The 18,299-nt window shown below is 26.0% G+C and overlaps 2 protein-coding genes across 3 annotated transcripts; one reads left to right on the top strand and one right to left on the bottom strand.

Annotated features, from left to right (window-relative positions):
* Positions 1-1,008: 1,008 nt before the first annotated feature.
* Positions 1,009-8,130, top strand: Acn (apoptotic chromatin condensation inducer acinus). 2 transcript variants are annotated; one of them, XM_017902759.1, is made up of 9 exons: positions 1,009-1,237; positions 2,334-3,645; positions 3,717-3,804; positions 3,927-4,043; positions 4,265-4,469; positions 5,135-5,340; positions 5,657-5,881; positions 6,288-6,548; positions 7,821-8,130. In XM_017902759.1, exons 2-9 carry the CDS (start codon positions 2,336-2,338, stop codon positions 7,941-7,943), a joined length of 2,535 nt encoding a protein of 844 aa, XP_017758248.1. In that variant the 5' UTR covers positions 1,009-1,237; positions 2,334-2,335; the 3' UTR covers positions 7,944-8,130. The 2 variants fall into 2 exon arrangements, with proteins under 2 accessions (XP_017758248.1, XP_017758247.1); XM_017902758.1 differs by having other exon boundaries at positions 5,132-5,340.
* Positions 8,131-11,119: 2,989 nt separating this feature from the next.
* TM9SF2 (transmembrane 9 superfamily protein member 2) lies at positions 11,120-18,147 on the bottom strand. Its single transcript, XM_017902741.1, has 15 exons — positions 17,924-18,147; positions 17,204-17,271; positions 17,057-17,108; positions 14,250-14,385; positions 14,048-14,169; positions 13,759-13,882; positions 13,537-13,676; positions 13,280-13,456; positions 12,898-13,042; positions 12,623-12,800; positions 12,223-12,382; positions 11,931-12,082; positions 11,635-11,746; positions 11,391-11,562; positions 11,120-11,308 (listed from the first exon to the last, which is right to left on the bottom strand). The coding sequence occupies exons 1-15, from the start codon at positions 18,050-18,052 to the stop codon at positions 11,241-11,243; spliced, it is 1,935 nt and encodes a 644-aa protein (XP_017758230.1). The 5' UTR covers positions 18,053-18,147; the 3' UTR covers positions 11,120-11,240.
* Between the last annotated feature and the right edge of the window lie 152 nt (positions 18,148-18,299).

The following is an 18,299-nucleotide window of genomic DNA, read 5'->3' as shown; positions in this document are numbered from 1 at the left end:
ATTTTAAATTAATATTTTTTGATAAAATTGTTCTCATAGATGATGAAGCATTATTTTTACCTATACTATATTTTTAGAAATAAAAATTATTTTTCAATATATATCTTATTATGAAGAAATATTTAATAAAATATGTATCATATTTATATAGAGGAATAATATTATATAAAAAAAATTTCATATTATATTTTTTTAATACTTAACTTGGGTTTTGTATCATATAATATTGCATTTTAAAAAGATACTTCAAATGTTTTGTATATTAACATCTTTAATTGTTAAAACTTCTTTTAGATATCATATATTTTTTATATTTCATTATTTAATTTTTATAATAAAATGGACCTATCTTGTTTAGAATAATATTTATTATATGCTTTACTGTTTTAATACTTAAAAAATGGTGTATTGATCCAAAAATTAAAAGTATGTATCCCATTTATATTTATACATATAAAATATATAAATCTAAAAATGTACTTACAATTATTATTATTTAATATTAATTTTTTAAATTTGAATGCTTATATTTCTCTCGAAGAGGTACAAATGCTATTGTATATAATATATATGTATATTACTTACTACTAACATAAGATATAATTAAAAATGTGTAATATATATGCATATAAAACGCTTTAAACGTCAATCAAATATTTAAATATAAAAATTTTAATTTAGATTACTATTATTTATTTTAACAACAAATATACAGAAATTTAAGGTAGAATTTTAAAGTATAGAAAAATTATTAAAAAAACAATTGTAAATCGCATGATTTTCATTTTACAATATTAAAGTAGAAGAATATGCAATTTAATTGTTAAAAACTTGATGTATATAACCTTACGCGTAGTTATTCGTAACTTCACTAGCTTCTAGATAAGAAACTAAATGTAAATCACTACACAATGCACTTTACTTAAATCCCATTTTCATATAACGTAATTGATGCACTGGAGAAAGCGAGTTTACGAACGATATTCTAGTCAACTTACGTGGCGACAAAGTTTTTAAACGAATATTCCCTGATGTGCCTGTGTTCCGGTTTCACGGGTCTATCTGATACGATGTAAAACGTTCGTGTTCAATGGAGTACAGTGGTATGACCGATTGTTAGAAGCGTCATTGAAAACGTCGTTTCAATTGTAGTACGATATTTATGTGTCAATAAAATTCACGGAAAGCGCAACATACTTGACAAATTTCTAGCTAACGAACGAAATAAATTTATTAAGTAAGTAGTTTCCCGTAATTTTTAGATTATGGATCACCCGCGCGTTTCATAGGTAACCACAAATTAAATTCGGATATTCTTGGAGCAATTTTGAATAGATATTTGTCAGAAATAATTATCTAAATCAGTTCTTTTCATTGATATAGTATACCATACTAACAATTATTTATTACATGCATTAGGTCTTTCCAATTATATAGCTTGAAGTAGTTATTATTATGTATTGCTTCAATAACTTATTCAATAATTAATCAAATATTTTGAATAATTATAATCTAATATATAATCACATAATTACTTTTACGTATTTAAAAATTTGTTTGTTTTAATTTCAAATATGGTAAATGCTTTTTCATATACTTTCTTGTTTATAAACATCAATAGTTTTAGGTATAAGGTAAAAAATAAAAGATTATGAAACAAGAGTAATATTTAATGTAAGGACTTTTATTTTCTGTACTCTAAATGGAAATTGTTTGCTATCATGTATTTTGTACATTTAATGCTGTTATTCAATGTTTTAATTTTATTTCATTGTTTATATTTATAATATGTTTTCTATTTAATGTTTTCTTGTCATATACATGAATATTATAATAAATATGATTACTAAATAGTAGAAATATATCTGAAAGAAAAATTATAAAATAAATATTAAATATTAAAAGGTACAATTAATTTAGCATTGTAAAGTTCTAAAAAGTAATTTTATACTAAAATAAATACTTATATTGAATTATATTCATAACAAAATGTAATGAAGATATAATAAATTTGCTAAATTTAATTATATAATACTTTTTTGCACTAAAACAAATGTGTATAATTGTAACATAAAAATATTATGTATATTATATAAAATACTTTTAATTATTGATTACAAATGAAAGTTATATTTATTTATTAGTACTACATAAAGTCTACACTTAATTATAAGTATTTAATCAACAACTTTTTATTTATAATCAATGAACTTTAATGTTAAAGATTTTAGTTTATCAAATCTTATTGTATTAATATACTAACTGTACAGTTTTGAATTATTTTGTAACATATAATTTAAAGAATTTTAATAAAATTACATTTCATATTTTAGATATGAGACGCAAAAGTGAAAGAAATAAAGCAAAAGTTGGGACTCCCGAGAAGGAAGTCGAACGTGCAACACGAAAATCAACACGAAGATGTGTAAAACAAACACCATCAACATCTCCAGAACAAGAAAATATCGAGGAATTATCAAAAAGCTTGAGCAATAAAGAAACAGAAAAGAAATCTGCATATCTTCAAAAAAAGGAAGTGGAACAGAAAGAAGAATGTAACGAAAAAGTTTTGTCTGTTGAAACAGATGTTAAGACTAAATTACAAGAAGATGAAGAAGACAACAATACTGGATCAGTTTGGAAAGTGTCAAGAGCTAATGCATCGCCGGGCGAGATACAGATATTAAAGTTGTCTAGACAGCATAGCATATTAGAAGGACCATCTGATACTTCTTTAAATAGGAAAAAATCGAACAAGTGGCAGGAAAGTGGTGAGGGAGTTGCAGAGGAGGTTGACTCGGCAGATAAGCAACTGGTTTCTTGTACAAGAATGCTCAGTAGCATTGAACAGCCGAACGATCCCTCCTCTTCATACCCAGGTCAGGACTCCAACGAAGAGGTAAGTGATAGCAAGGAGATCCTGCCTGAAACCACTTCAGCCAACTTGTCTGACGCTAAACCAAACATAGATCAACAAGGTGAATCAAATGAGGCAAATTTCTCCAACGAAATCGCTGATAGTGAACCCATTAAGTCGGGTAGTACAACCATGTTGGGTCCTAGTTCAAATGGTAATCGCTCATCCGAGGAGACAAACCTTATACCAAAGGAAGAAAAATGTATGGAAGATGCTAACGAAAAATCAACGAAAGAATTTAGTAAAGAAATTAATGTCGAAAATACTCAAAGAGATACAAGTAGTGACGATGATGATGAAAAGGAAAAAATTCATAAAGTAAACTCATCATCTGAATCGAATGATGAAATTCGTACTAAAAGTAATAGAACTGGTGGCAGAATACAATGTGCTAGTCGCAGAAAGCATCGAACTAAGTATCGAGATTCATCCAATTCTGATACACCAGATTCTGAGGATGAACCTCCCATTAAAAGAGATATCGAAATTGATGCTTATATGCAAGAGGAAAAAATAAGTACACAGGATTCTCATGAACAAAAAGATCATTCTGAATCACCAAAAGCAAGAAATAATTTTTTAATAAGCAATGTGGAAATAGAAATAGAACGTTGTGAAGAAAATAAACAAAAGTTGGATAGTCTAACAGATAAGTCAGAATATTCTGCATCAACAACAATGCAGTTGATGAGTTATAAACCTGTGAAAGTAAATTTAAAGAGATCTTTGTAAGTATGAATGAGTAATTTGTTACTTATATTAGTAATTCTCTGCTATAGTTTCATAAATGTTATTTCAGTTCTTCAAGAATGTTAACAGAGAAGAATGATATCAAAAAAGAAGATAATGATGCAAACACAAATAACGAAACAAATGTTCCAAATAAGGTTTGTCATTATACTTATTTCTTAAATAAATTAATCAATAATTAAGTATTTTAAGAAATATTACAGTAATTGGAATGTTATAATTATATTATGGATGATGTAAATTAATTATTATTTCGCAGGAAAACCATGATAGTACTGAACAGAATTCAAAGTGTGTTCCTAGAAAACGTCGATGGGGTACTGCATTATCTACTGATACCGCACCTTCATTTTCAATTTCTACGGATTCACTTAAAGTAATATTTCCATTTCATATTTCAATACTTTGCAAATTTAGAAAGAAATATTCTGTTATTTTTTACTTATTATATTTATAATGTACTACGACTTCAAAAATTAAAAAAAATACAATTAGATATACATAATATTTGCATAATTTTATACTTAACATGCAATATTATATTGTATTATATTATACTTCTTAAATGTTATAACTGTTTATATGTATGTATGATAGGCATTAGTACCAGGGGCACGACCGTTGTCAATAAATGAAGTTCGTCTCTCAAAGGACGACGATGAAGACAGAGACCGTTATCGGGTTAGCGAAAAATGGCATAATTGTAGTAACGAGGGAGTAAATGATAATAAGTCCAGTGATGAAAATATACAAAAAAATGGTGCAGCAAAGAAAGGGGATACAAAGATAGATAATCATATAGGTATGTGAATATTTTTATAAGGTGCTTTATTTTATATAGGTCATTCTAATATCATTTTTAGAGAATTATATAAAAATTAATGAGGCATTAGTATTGTGTACACACATCTATTAATATTTTGATTATTCAAAAAGATATTGTAATCTATTATTATTAATTCTTTTCTAACGATTATCCTGATTAATCTTATTGCTGTACAAAAACAAATTTATAAATATGGTTGTTGTATATATAAAAATAAACAATATAAAAAAATATTTGACAAAACTACAGCATAAAAATGAATAACATTTAAAGCTTAATATTAATTTTATAATTTTCATAAGTAACATTGGAAGGTATTTAAAGTATTAAAAATAGTGAAGGATGTAGTGAAAAGTACTTTCAACAACATATTTGTAAAGGTTTGCAAAGTTTATCAATTCTCAAAGTACATGTCATTACAGTCATGAATTCAAGAAATGTTGTTTTGAGGAAAATTTTCCATAGATGTGTAAAATGCAGTAACATCAACTTTTTAAAAAATTTATGACGTTAACAATAAGTATATCAGAATATTTTTAAAATATACTTTTAAGACTATATATTTGGGAATTGTAAAGAACTTAAATTGATATAGTATATCATATTAATATATTTATTATTTAAATTGTGATTTGTAGCAGCAAGGCGTAAAATATCGATTGTTAAAGGAGCACCACACGTAAAATCTCCAAGTCCACCTGCTACAAAGCCTACAAACATCCTTTTGATCAAAAACTTGGTTCGTCCTTTCACTTTAAATCAAATTAAAGAGCTTTTATCGCGTACTGGCATAATTATTGAAAATGGATTTTGGATGGATAGAATTAAGTCCAAATGTTTCGTTGAGGTATGTTAAAATGATTTTTAAATAAATATGTTCCTTTAATTTTGATACAATACTATTAAATTTGATATAATAGAACAAAATACAGAGAAAGTAAATAATGTTATAAAACATTTCTTTAGATTTTATAATATCTGTTATTTATTCTATATCTTAGAACAAATAATAAGATAGAACAAAAAGATAAACTAAATAAAATATATATACTTAAAAAATATATATTTAATACATATTAAATACATATCCTTAAAAATATATTATTTTATTATTTACGAATAGAATTATACTATTAGATGTGATAGTAAGTCAATTATTTTAGTATGCCAATGAGGATCAGGCATTTGAAACGAGGCAAGCATTACATGGTATATCTTGGCCAGTTTCAAACCCAAAAAAGCTTCATGTTGAATATGCAACTAAAGATGATATGGAATTGGCGCGAGAATTATCAAAAGATCAGTCCATTCCAAGAAAAACGGAACCTCTTGTTCCTTCTGATTCATGGCAACAGGATTGGAATCGTGAAGAAAGAACAAATACAAAGGTATATTATTTGTATTATCTTTTACAACTTACATAATAGAAAGAAGAACTTTTAATACTAGATCTGATATTATTTATTGCTTTAAAAATTTATGAAATTGTATATATAAAATATTATATCTTATAAATCTATAAAATTTGTAATTGCTTTTGCATCTGTGTTATAAAACAAAAATATGGATTGAAAAGTAAAAAGTATTCGCAGTGTTTTCGATTTAACATTATAATTGTTCGCTTGCGTTTTGTATTAAACTATACTTAAATAATGTATTAGAATCATTAATCTAATTTATTTAATTAAAACAAATATTTGTTTATTTGAAAAATTTATACATATGAATATATTACAGATTATCTATAAAAGAATTCGATATGTAATAACTAAGTAAGAGTTTTAAAAATGATAGGTGATGGTAGTTCGGGAATGGGACCTAGGTAAAGAAGATGGTCAGCAACACATAAAGGAGAAAGAACGTGAAAAGAAAGAGCATGACAAAAAAAGACGACAGAGGAGTCGAAGTCCAGCAGTAGAAGCCCACCTTCCAGCTCCAGCTCGTAAATTTAAAAAAAAAGAGGATGAACCGCCACTAGCTAAACTTTTAGATGATCTCTTTAGGAAGACAAAAGCAACACCATGCATATATTGGTTACCACTCACAAATGAACAGGTACATTAAACATAAAGTGTACATTACATATATTTCATATTTATGACTATAAGAAAACTAATTTTTTTTTATACCTTGAAAATTGTGTTCATTTTTGCAATGTAATTTAATGTTGTATTTGAAATATTGAGTTATTCTTATTATTTGAGTAATTAAATATATTCGTTCCTCGATGTATAATTGGTTCAAGAGAAAGTATATTTGAATTTCTGAAGCAGCAACATAAGATATTTCGATAAATAGTGGTGATTTCAATTGGGTTCTTTTCTGTTGCTACGTGTGATTAATGATGATAATGATTTATTGGAAACTTCTAAAAAGGTCTTTTGTATGATTGAAATATTAAATAATCGAAGTAATTGATAATAAATTGCATTTAATAGTTGAAATTGAAAGTTAATTAACTTTCATCTATTGTAGTACATACCATTAAATACATATAGTTATAAACTGCAGATGGTCCTAAATGTTAACATCAATCAGGGACACTGCTAGGTACAGTAATTTAATATCTCACTATATTACTTAAACCAACTGTTTAATAGAGTACTGGTTCCATTTTTTAAATCCAAAAGAAAATCATGTTACTGTATTTTGCTTGCACGAAAATATAATATTTAAGAGAAAAAACAGTTAATAATAAGTTATACAAATATCTGTTTCATAATTATTTACCAAAAAAAAAGAGAAGAAAATATAAAAAATTAATAAATTTTTATTTGGTAAACAAGTTTAACACATTCATCTTAAATCAAGAAAAATAAAAGGAATTATTTAATTAGTATAATAAAATAAGAATTTATAATATATCAATGTATCATAAATTTTATATAGATGTATATTTTCTGGCTACATAAAATAAGATTATGTACTACCTTATATTCTTATTAATTTAAATGTCTTTATTTTAGTTTTTAAAAATGTAGAATTTTATATAAAATATTAAGCACCAGTTTTGGTTCTTAATTGCTGGTCTAATAAATATATTATATGCAAAATTAGTATAATAACTTTTATACATATGTACCATGTATATTGTATTTTATCCTAAATATATAACATACATATTAATTTAAAAAAAAGAATTTATGAGAAGGGTTGCAATAATTTAATTTCTTCATTTCCATAAATTGTTCAAAAATTTTTTTATTTTTCTTCATTTTAACAATTTAATAAACTGTTATTTCTATTTTTAACAGTAATTTATTAAATGTATATTATATTACTTTATAATTATTCATTAAGATAAACATATCTATATTTCAATTACAGATAGTTGTAAAAGAAGAAATGAGAAGGCAACATATGGCAGAACATGCGCGCAGATTAGAAGAGATGAGACGTGCAGAGAGAAACAACAGGGACGGTCGTCGCCGCCGCAGCCCGAGAAAATAGTTCTTTGATTTACCTCCTTCGATAAACGTACCTTTTCCTTTCCGATGCAAAAATTTCCATTTTTGACCAGTTATATTTTTAAGAACGATGCTATGGATCATGAAAAGACAAATGGATCTTTTCTTTTTACATTAGACAGACTACCCAAACATGTTCTTTAAACTTTGATTTCTTAATTGTTCATCAATTTGCAGGCTGTTTTACGATTTACAATTTAATAGTATTAGAATATGCGTTTCTTTATCTTCTATATTTTTCTTTCCTTTTTTTTTTTAATTTTTAATTCAAAAAATTGTTTCATGAGAAAAAAATTTCTTACAGTATCATTTTTCTTGTTTCTATGTCGATTTCGCATATTTGTTTTTCTGTTTAGTTTCATTCTTACAATTGTTGCTTTTCGTTTATTAGTCAGAAACTGTACAAATTTGTTGCATGATCAAGAAACGTCCCGATCTCCGATCCATTTTCCCTAAAATTTTAGCATTAAACCGTGCTTCTTACAGGTCGACATTAACTATTCAACAGAGCAGCGTAACTGTAGAACGAATGGTGGTAGTGTTTCCATCGTCTAGAAGAGACGCATCACGTTCTACGATATATCGTAGATATCGCGAAACGTGCCCTGGGAATCGGAGGATAATCGAATGAAAAACCATCTACATAGAGAAAAAAGCTTGAAACGAATTTAGTATTCATGATTATTGAAAATACTGTTTGTCTTGTTATAAGAAAACAAAATAAATGAAATTTGGGCAAATTATTGGAAGCAGCAGCAACAAAAAATGAAAAGCCCAAAATGATGATGGCGAGAGCTGTGGTTCATTGACTGATATAAAGTCACTCTAAAGCGTCGACGGGAGCATTTTTTCTCCCTGGAATTATTTCTTTTTATCTCTGTCGGTAGAGTAGTCAGATTTCCTTGAATTCTAATATATACTACCATAGATTTGGTAGTAACATGTAAAGTTTTGGTGTTTCTCGCTTTCGCGCAATAAATTTGCACAGCCAGAAACACGTTTGTATATAAAGTATATTTCAATACGCCGTGATATGACGTGTAAAATTACCAATAAATGTAAAACACATAGGTTATATATAAAAAGTACATCTGCCGCTTACTTTGTACAATGTCACAACATATTTAGATGATTTGTCATTCATTCTTGAAACAAGATCGAAAGATTTACGAAGAAAGAAAAAGCAAAATATATACGTTTTAAAGCAGAAAACGAATTTATTCGTTACGTATTTATTTTATCGTTATAATATATACTTTCTGTGGTTTAAACAAACGTATTTTATACATATACTAAAATATAATCGAAAAGGAAATGATTTTAATAAGGAAAAAATTATATAACAGAACAATTTACGCATATGTCAATTAATGTGTTATTGCAACCAGGAAATAACCATTTACGTAAACTTATTCGATCTTTATTTATATTAACATCATTAACGCTAACGTCGTAATTGCTTCAATTTGCAAAAGTCATGAATTACAGGATGTGTGCATGTCAGTTATTAATTAAAATATTTCACAATCACAAATACTATCAATAGAAAAAATAAAAATGAACTAAAAATTTCAAGTTCAGCGTTTAACTTAACTACCAATTTGTACACTGTATATCTTTTTCGCAATTAAACTAATTTTCCCGAGGTTACGTTCAGGATATACCTTTCTGTAATTTTAAAGAGAGTAGTCATATAATAACATATCCTTTAATGTTTTCCTTTTCTTTCTTCTTTCTTTGTTGTTGTTTTCATTATCATGTGAAAAAATCAGGGATCAAAACAGTTATTAAAAATTGTGATATGCTTTTTTAATTGCAATTTAAAAATGGTTCTTAATTTGTCTTTTATATCGATTCTGTAAGTATTGAAATTATTAGATACGGTCGGTTTTACATATATATATATATATAATTATCTTTTTATAAAAACTAACATAACTTGACATAAACATTCTTTTAAAACTAGTTTAAAGAAACAAAACATATACTTTTGTTTTTTTTATACTATAATTTAAACCGAAAAATTTTTGTTAAACCATAATGAACACATTCAACAAATAAGTAACTAATACGTACATACATTGTTTGACATCTATATACGAATCGATAATAGAACAGTACTGAAATCAATGTCTACTTTTTAAAATTATTTTGAGGATTAGAATCGATATTATAACAGTTTTTAATCCCTGAAACATATACTTTTTTGGAGTCTATAAATAATATTTTACCAAAAAATTCGGATTTTACAACATACCTAAGATCTTAATGAAATTTATCCTTTATGGTTTATCGCATTTTGATCATAATAAAATTAATAAATTTAATAAATTAATATTTTTATAATATATATATTATTTATATTATAAAATTAGGTAATTCTTGCAGTAATTTAAAGAATAAAACTTGAATACAAATCACAAAGGATTTGGTCTTATGAATATGATAAAAAAATGTGTAAACAATACAGTTAAAATTTGTAATCCAGTAAATTTAATTGTTTGCGATTCTAAGGCAAAAGTGTTCTTTTATTTACATCATTAATTAATATTTCATTTATCAGTTTATTACTGTAAACAAATGTATGTAGTAATAAGACATAACATCTGGATTACATTATTCATTTTGTGTATTCACGTATTTTTATAACTGATATCGCTATCTCATCGAAAAAATACATACCGAAAAGTAGTTACGTGTATTAATTTAATTTTTATGTTGATAAATTCTGAAATTTTGTATTTTAATCTTTAGATAGCAAATCAAATTCAGTAAACTTCTTTTATACGCGTGTTTTAAAAATCAGAAACAATATATAACATGAATTTTGGCAGATATATATTCAGAAATCTTGTAAAAAAAAAATATAAATTTTTCTAAAATACTCATAATTATTATTATTATTATTATTACTACAAAAAGAAAACATTTTTATACTAATTTAATAAAGTACAATATAACAAAATTATCAATCGTATAAATTTCATTTTACAAAAATTCAAATTATGATATTTGTAATATTATTGATTTGTTATTTTACATTTCATGACAAATTAATAAATAATAAATAATAATTGAAATATTTAATTGTGTCGATATAATATTAATTTTATATCGAATGACAATTTTAATAGACAAAGAAGGAATTTAAGCGTGTAAAAAAGGCTTGATATTCATATGCTAATATTTTTTTTTTTTTAAGGCTGGTATCAATTATCATTCATTCTTATTATTTACTCATACCACATTCATTTTATTTAGATAGGTGTCATTTGATACATTAGTCGACTTTCACGACACTGTAGATCTTCCGCACGAACCAAAAACAAGCGAAGAAACCAATTGATCCTATTTAATACACAAAATATATAATATTCTATTATTATAAAATATTGCAATTTTATTAACAAAAGAGAAGCAAATATGTCACCTGTTAAAACAAAGAATAAGTAAACCATTATACAGGTATAGCCAAAGTAGAGGAACGTAGATGTAGCATCTTCTATTTCCAATTTAGTCATGAAGAAGTGTATGCAATAAACTAATAAATAAAATGCGGTAAATCCAGATGTTAGGAAACTGCGCCACCACCAGTGATAATCCTAAAAAATATTTGAATATATATATTCTGAAAAATGTTTTATCTATTTTATTAAAAAAAATGATTAAGTTACCTCTGCGCAAAGATGAAAGTAGCATAATAAAATTGTCGTTTCTGAACATGTAATTACGAGTATAACAAATACCAAAAAAAGAAATCCGAACATGTAATACACCTGACTTGACCTGAAAAAATTAATTTAATTTTAAAATAAAGGTATTTTAAATATTGAAGATTTAGAATCTTTCTTATTTAAATAAAGTATATTTAAGTTAACAGTAGTTAGAATAATGAAATGGAATTAATAGTAATGATTTATGTTATTAACTTTTATATTATCATTAACAAATTTTTAAATATTATATTTACCATAAAGAATTAAGTATAAAGAATAATTGTATAAATATACATCCAAAAGGTAGAACTCCGCCCATTATTATCCCAGGTATTGGTTGAGTATAAAAACATTGTTCTGGTATTTGTCTAGGAATTTGATTGGTTCTTACCGGATGTTCCAAGGACTGTAAATAAAATTCTCATTCAAAACACCATTTTTTATGACTAAAATAACTGCATAATTAAAATAAAACACAGTTTGAATATGAAAAAAAAAAAATTTTACATTATCATAAAAAAAGTTTCTACTAATAAATAAATTTACCCTTTTTCTGAATCCAAAATAAGCACCAATAAATGTTAATGGTAGGGACACACCAAACCAAAGTGCTAGGAGAGCAATAAGAGTGCTAAATGGTACAGCAGCCGAACTTTCACTTGCCCAAAATATTAAATTCATTATGAAGAATAAACTAAATACAATTCTGTAAATAATTCAAAAAAGTTAAATATTTTCTACATATAGAATTATTGCCTAAATTTATATAATATTTATGCTTTAATATTCACATAAAATAGATACATAATTATACAAATTATTAGAAACAATTTGATAATTATTAGACAAACAACTGTCATTAACTTTGATAGTAATTTTAAAATTTTATAGCTTCATATCAGCTTTATTCATCACTTACTTATATTTATTCAATAAATTATATTACCCAGGACTCAACATAGATGTAAGTAGCACGTTCGACTTCCATTTTTCACCACCGAAGCTTTTATATATTCTAGCAGATACACAACCAGCAGTAGCTCCAAGACAAACATATGAAACCATGGCACAGGTCATTAAAGCTCCTCTATTTGCTGGAGATAAAAATCCCAAACAAGCAAATGCTGTGCAAAATACAAAATAAAATTTTATATTTTTTATTTATTATATTTCAAGTAAAAAGGTATTTATATAGATATACATATACATTTAGAAGCTTACCCAGTGTTACAAGTGTCATATAGAACACTTGAACACCAGAGCCAAGTAAAACTGATAGCAACATTCCTTTGCGAGGAGGTCGAAATACATCGCCATGAACTAATTTCCAGCCAAATTCTTCGTGTGCGTCTTCTCCTGATTCTATCTGAAAGGAAGCCTGCGTTATTGCAACACAGACATAGGAACATCAACAACTTATAACATAAAACAAAACCAAACGTGAAGCCTTCTTGTTAATTAATAGAGTGATGTAATAATATGTTAATAATTTCAAAGACTTTTTGAATAGTATATAAATAACAGAATAAAATATAATAAATTAATTTTTTAATTTTATTGAACAATAATGCAGTGATAATTAAAAATAGTATTCCTTTAGTACCTGATTATATCTTGCAATATCTTTGTGCAATGTTCGAAGTAATATCATGGCCACCATTCCAGAAAGAAATAAAACAATTATTAATGAATTAAAAATACTGAACCATTGGATATTTGTATGAGGCATAGATTCTAAAATATAATCCCATCTGGATGACCATTTGATTGTACTGTTTTCCTAGAATTAAAAATATATCTTTTGTTTAACAAAATAATCAAATTATACATTATTTTTAATTTATTAATTTAAATACTTACTGTAAATGTTACAGAGTATGTGTAAGTAATAAGTAATTGACGACCAGTAGCAAGTGCCTCATGTGGTATTTCTAATGGTGCTTTGAGTTCACAATCAGGAGTGTTACCATGTTTAATACTACGGGGAACCACTTTAACAGCTATTAATGAAAATAAGCATAAATTTAATAATTCAATCAACATTGCAGTTAAATAATATGAACATAAATCTTTATTCCTTACATATTATACGTCCACCATTTTCCTTAAATGCAGATCCCCATTCTTCTTTAACACCACTATGATACGTGATTGTAAGGTCTACATGATTAAATAGGTAATAAGTTTTTGCTTTGTTATATGCTCCCTAAAAAAGAAAATTGCATAATTCCGTTTCCTTTAAATTTTTAATCTATTGTGTTTAAATTTAGACAAAAGACATGTTCTTAAAATTTTCGATTAAACATTTACTTCAATAATTATTTTTTTCAGTCTTAATAAAAATATAGGAATAATATTGAATTAAATTTACATTAATACTACAAGTGTCCATTGGAGATCTTGGGTCTCGAGAAAAGCATCCCATAGGAAATCTTGTGCTACAATATTGTCGTTCATCTTCTAATTGATAACACCATGTAACAGGCATATTATCTATAAAAAGACAAATATAGCAATGTTGATGATCATATGAATATTTTATGTTTGAATTTGTTTTAAAATTAAAATATTACCAACTATCCAATGATGTTGATAATTAAATGCCATTCCTTTTTTCAAAAATTCCAACTTCTTTTCAGAGTCTTTATCTCCTCCTTCATATATTTTTTGACATACAAATCCACACTTAACATCGTGCATGAACTCTAACTGAAAATTTACATAGTTTATATTATTTTTTTAATATACATATTTATAATTTTAGACTTATAATTTTTGCATATTATAAGATAAGTTAAATCACATTTTCAGAAAAAAATTAAATAAAATCTTATAATATACAGAAAGAGTAATATTATTTAATATATTTTTAAATGACAAATATAAATATTTTTAAATTGTAATCTTTTGAGTATTATTTATATACACTTATTATATATTATACTTAAACAAAAAAGTATTTACATATGATACGTAAAATTAAACAGAAGAAAATTAATTATAATATAAAATCTAGATCCACATCAATAAAATATAGTTTTAGTATTCCCCAATTATTGTTAAGATTAAGGGGGTATCCTGATCTAGAAGACCAATTTTTAAGCCTTTTTTAGCAATTATTTGCAAAAAAACCATAAGACTTTCTTCCATAATTTTTGGAATACACCTTCACTACTATTTAAAGTATACAAATTATTCTTTTTAACTTAAACTACATTATGTGTGATTGAACATGGTTATAAAGAAAGAAAAAATGGTGAGATAGTGTACAAGATTCTAACTGTTCTGATAATCTGAAACGAAAAAACAAAATAGCATCTTGATTAGTATGAATATAGTTCTCCTATGAACCAAGATACATGAAAAATCTGGATAAATAAAAAAATGTCACTTTGAATCTTTAAACATCAATTTTCTCAATATCTTAAAAATCCATGATTTATACGATAGTGGTATATTTGTTGAAGATTCTATATAAATTTCAAGCTATTTGATCAACTAGAACCTGAGTACATCCCTTCAAAAAATGATGCTTCAATAAAAACGCATTTACAGTTTTACGTATTAGTTACATGGAAATGGTTACTTATGATTAATCTGCCAATCCAGGCTTATAAGTTAATCCTTCCTCGTAGTTGAAAAACTTAAGTTTGACCGAGTTTCTTTTTTCTGTTCAGTTTTAGAACGTTCAGCTGCCTTGCGTGACTGACATTGAGCGAAGAATTCTTCTTTTGTCTCGAAAATAGACATACATATTTGCTTATTGACCAATATTCATACCAATTGTTTACAATGTTCATAATACATTGTAAAACTCTTCATTAAATGGACTTGTGGGCAAATCAAAGAATATAACAGTAATTCATTATTATTTTGTGTCTCTGTGTTGAAACATCTTTTCAGTAATTCATTTTTGAATAGTCCTTTATGGATTTTATAATTTCTAAAACATTATGAGATATAGATAGTTGATCATGAAAAAATTCATTACCTTTTCTTGTAGAATATCATGGGAAAATATACCTGCTGCAACATTGTGTCTACACATTGCAGCTGCAAGATATATACAGGATGTTCCAGCAACTGGGAAGGGGGTGATTCTGTATGCAGAAACGAATCGAACAAAAAGAATAAAATTTTTTTATTCAAAGTTTTGTTTTCGAAAAAATCGATTTTGAATATTCAATGAGTGCGCGTGCACTTAACACTTGGATCGAATATAGCGTGCAGCGAGTGACCGCCTGGATGCGAGGACACAAGTTCTTGCGATATAAATGTAATCTGTACATTGTTCGTCATATAGCACTTTCAACAACTTTTGAATTAATAAAGTAATACATTAGTAAGTAAATTACATGTCTTATTTTCATTTAAAGTTATTCAAAATCTATGGGCACAGATAGATACCATAATACATCATGTTGATACTAAGGATATTAGCGCTATTTATAAATGACATATGACTTGCATTGAATGGTTTTTGTTATACTAAATAAAATGTTCAACAAAAAATATTCAATAATTTAAAAACAAAAATGAATTGTTAATGTTTCTTTAAAGAGATACAGCGAATATTTTTATAACAAAGGAAATTGAATATTTTATTCTAAAAACAACGGTATGTATATGACGAATAATGTAATTAAGATTGTAATTTTATGTCGGCCATTTGTATTCTCGCATCCTACCCATCTACTCGTGCTCGTTGTACTAGGGCTGCACTAAGTGCACGCGCACTCGGTCAATATTTATAAGACGATTTTTTCAAAATCGAAGTTTCCAATTAAGTAATTTTATTCTTTTTTTCTTTTTTTTTCGATTTATTTAATCATGTAGAATAATCACCTGCTCGACTGTACCACCAGTGCTGGTATGCTGATGTTCGACACATCTAAGTCATAGTCAAGTGCACACGCATTCGACGAATATTCAAAGTCGATTTTCTCGAAAACGAAGCTTCCAATTAAAAAATTGTATTCTTTTTATTCGATTTGTTTCTGCATGTAGAATCACCCTTTTCACAGTTGCACTACCGTTGCTGGAACATCCTATATATTCTTCAAACAAATATTATTCCATTAATTTTACAAATTAAACAAACTTTGTAGACATATTTCTAAAGACATACTTCAAGAAAATTAAAAATTAAATCGATTTTTTCAAATTTCTAGACCAAAATACTCCTTTAAATAATATATTAGCTCGAAAAAGTTAATTGTATTATAACATGATATAATTATAATAGATAATAATTTTGTTTTTCATACTTCATAATTAGTTCATATATAATGGTAATTATCATTTCCCATTCGATGTATTACACAAAGAGAAATATAATTGAGAATGATGAAATATTTAAAGATATTTTGGTTTACTATACCTTATAAGGAGAAGGCCTTATACGTTCTCCAAAAACAACTTTGAAATCAAAACTAAATAAAAATAATTGTTCGTATGATAATTAGATTTTTATAAGATTAAAAAATATAATATTATTTACATATGTATATATTTTTTGAAAACTTACTGACTGTATTCATATGGTATTACATATTTCTCAGTATTTAAACGATTTACGTATAGTTTAATTTCAGACTGAAAAAGAATAAAATTATTTAATGCAACATATTAAATTATAAATTATATATATTATACTCATATAAAACATAAATAGACTGCAATTCTAAATAATGTATAATTATGTTAATAAAAAGAAAACTTCATAATACAAAAATAAATTGCAAACTATTTTTTAAACATTAGCCTGTTTAAACTTTTACAATATTTTTACAAATATAATGTTTATGCTGTGTACAATAAATATAAGCTTAGAAATTCAGCAACATTCACATTAAAAAATTCATACATAATAACGATTAAATGGGTTAGCAATTAATATATAAATTAAAACACAAAGTAAATTCAAAGTCGATTTAAGAATACTTCAATAATATTGTACAAACAATTATACTTTTTATTATTTAATTAAAACATTTCATTACTTAATTTCAATACTATGAGTCACATGTCAAGGAAGACATAAAAAAACATATTTATAATTTCTAAAAAATAATTTTTAACTAATGTAATGTCAAAAATAGAAAATAAATTAAACTGTGACTAATATATAATGAGTATTATAAACAATAAATATGAAATATTTGTGTTTAAAGAAAAAAAGATGGAAAACGTTAATAGCAATCATAACCAATTCTTGAAACACTTGAAACTAATCTTTGATACACACTTTACACGTTTCAGAAGTTTCTCCTCGCTTGCAATAATTCACGGGCGCTAAACCCGGCAAATAAAAAGTCGACGTACGGTGAATTGAACATATAACAAATAATAACCACAGTAAAATTATTTTCGCCATTGTGTATTGTTGACCGTCCTTACTAACTACTTGCCTAGTGCAAGTATATGTCAATTGCTATGTGAGAAACATCGGACACTATACTGCCATGATGCACGTCATTGATAACAGAAGGTAAACACAGATCGGTAACTTCTTTGTGTAGTTATTTACCTTATCGAATTTTTAATTGTAAACCGGATTTACATAGAAACCATTTCCAATTAAAGTTTCCATCATTTTTTCTCTTTTTTGAGTCTTGTGTTAA

Source organism: Eufriesea mexicana, unplaced genomic scaffold (genome assembly GCF_001483705.2).
Source record: "Eufriesea mexicana isolate 0111107269 unplaced genomic scaffold, ASM148370v2 scaffold1992, whole genome shotgun sequence".
In the NCBI taxonomy this organism is placed as follows: domain Eukaryota; kingdom Metazoa; phylum Arthropoda; class Insecta; order Hymenoptera; family Apidae; genus Eufriesea; species Eufriesea mexicana.
The sequence above is the reverse complement of the archived record's forward strand: the minus strand, read 5'-3'. Positions and strand labels throughout refer to the sequence as shown.

Coding starts and splice junctions, on each gene's coding strand:
- Acn (XM_017902758.1), top strand. CDS start 2,336: ATGAGACGCAAAAGTGAAAGAAATAAAGCAAAAGTTGGGACTCCCGAG. Junction 3,646..3,716: donor GTAAATTTAAAGAGATCTTT/GTAAGTATGAAT, acceptor ATGTTATTTCAG/TTCTTCAAGAATGTTAACAG. Junction 6,549..7,820: donor TACCACTCACAAATGAACAG/GTACATTAAACA, acceptor TTTCAATTACAG/ATAGTTGTAAAAGAAGAAAT.
- TM9SF2 (XM_017902741.1), bottom strand. CDS start 18,052: ATGGCGAAAATAATTTTACTGTGGTTATTATTTGTTATATGTTCAATT. Junction 13,677..13,758: donor AAATGGTGGACGTATAATAT/GTAAGGAATAAA, acceptor TTTCATTAATAG/CTGTTAAAGTGGTTCCCCGT. Junction 11,309..11,390: donor CTTATTCTTTGTTTTAACAG/GTGACATATTTG, acceptor TGTATTAAATAG/GATCAATTGGTTTCTTCGCT.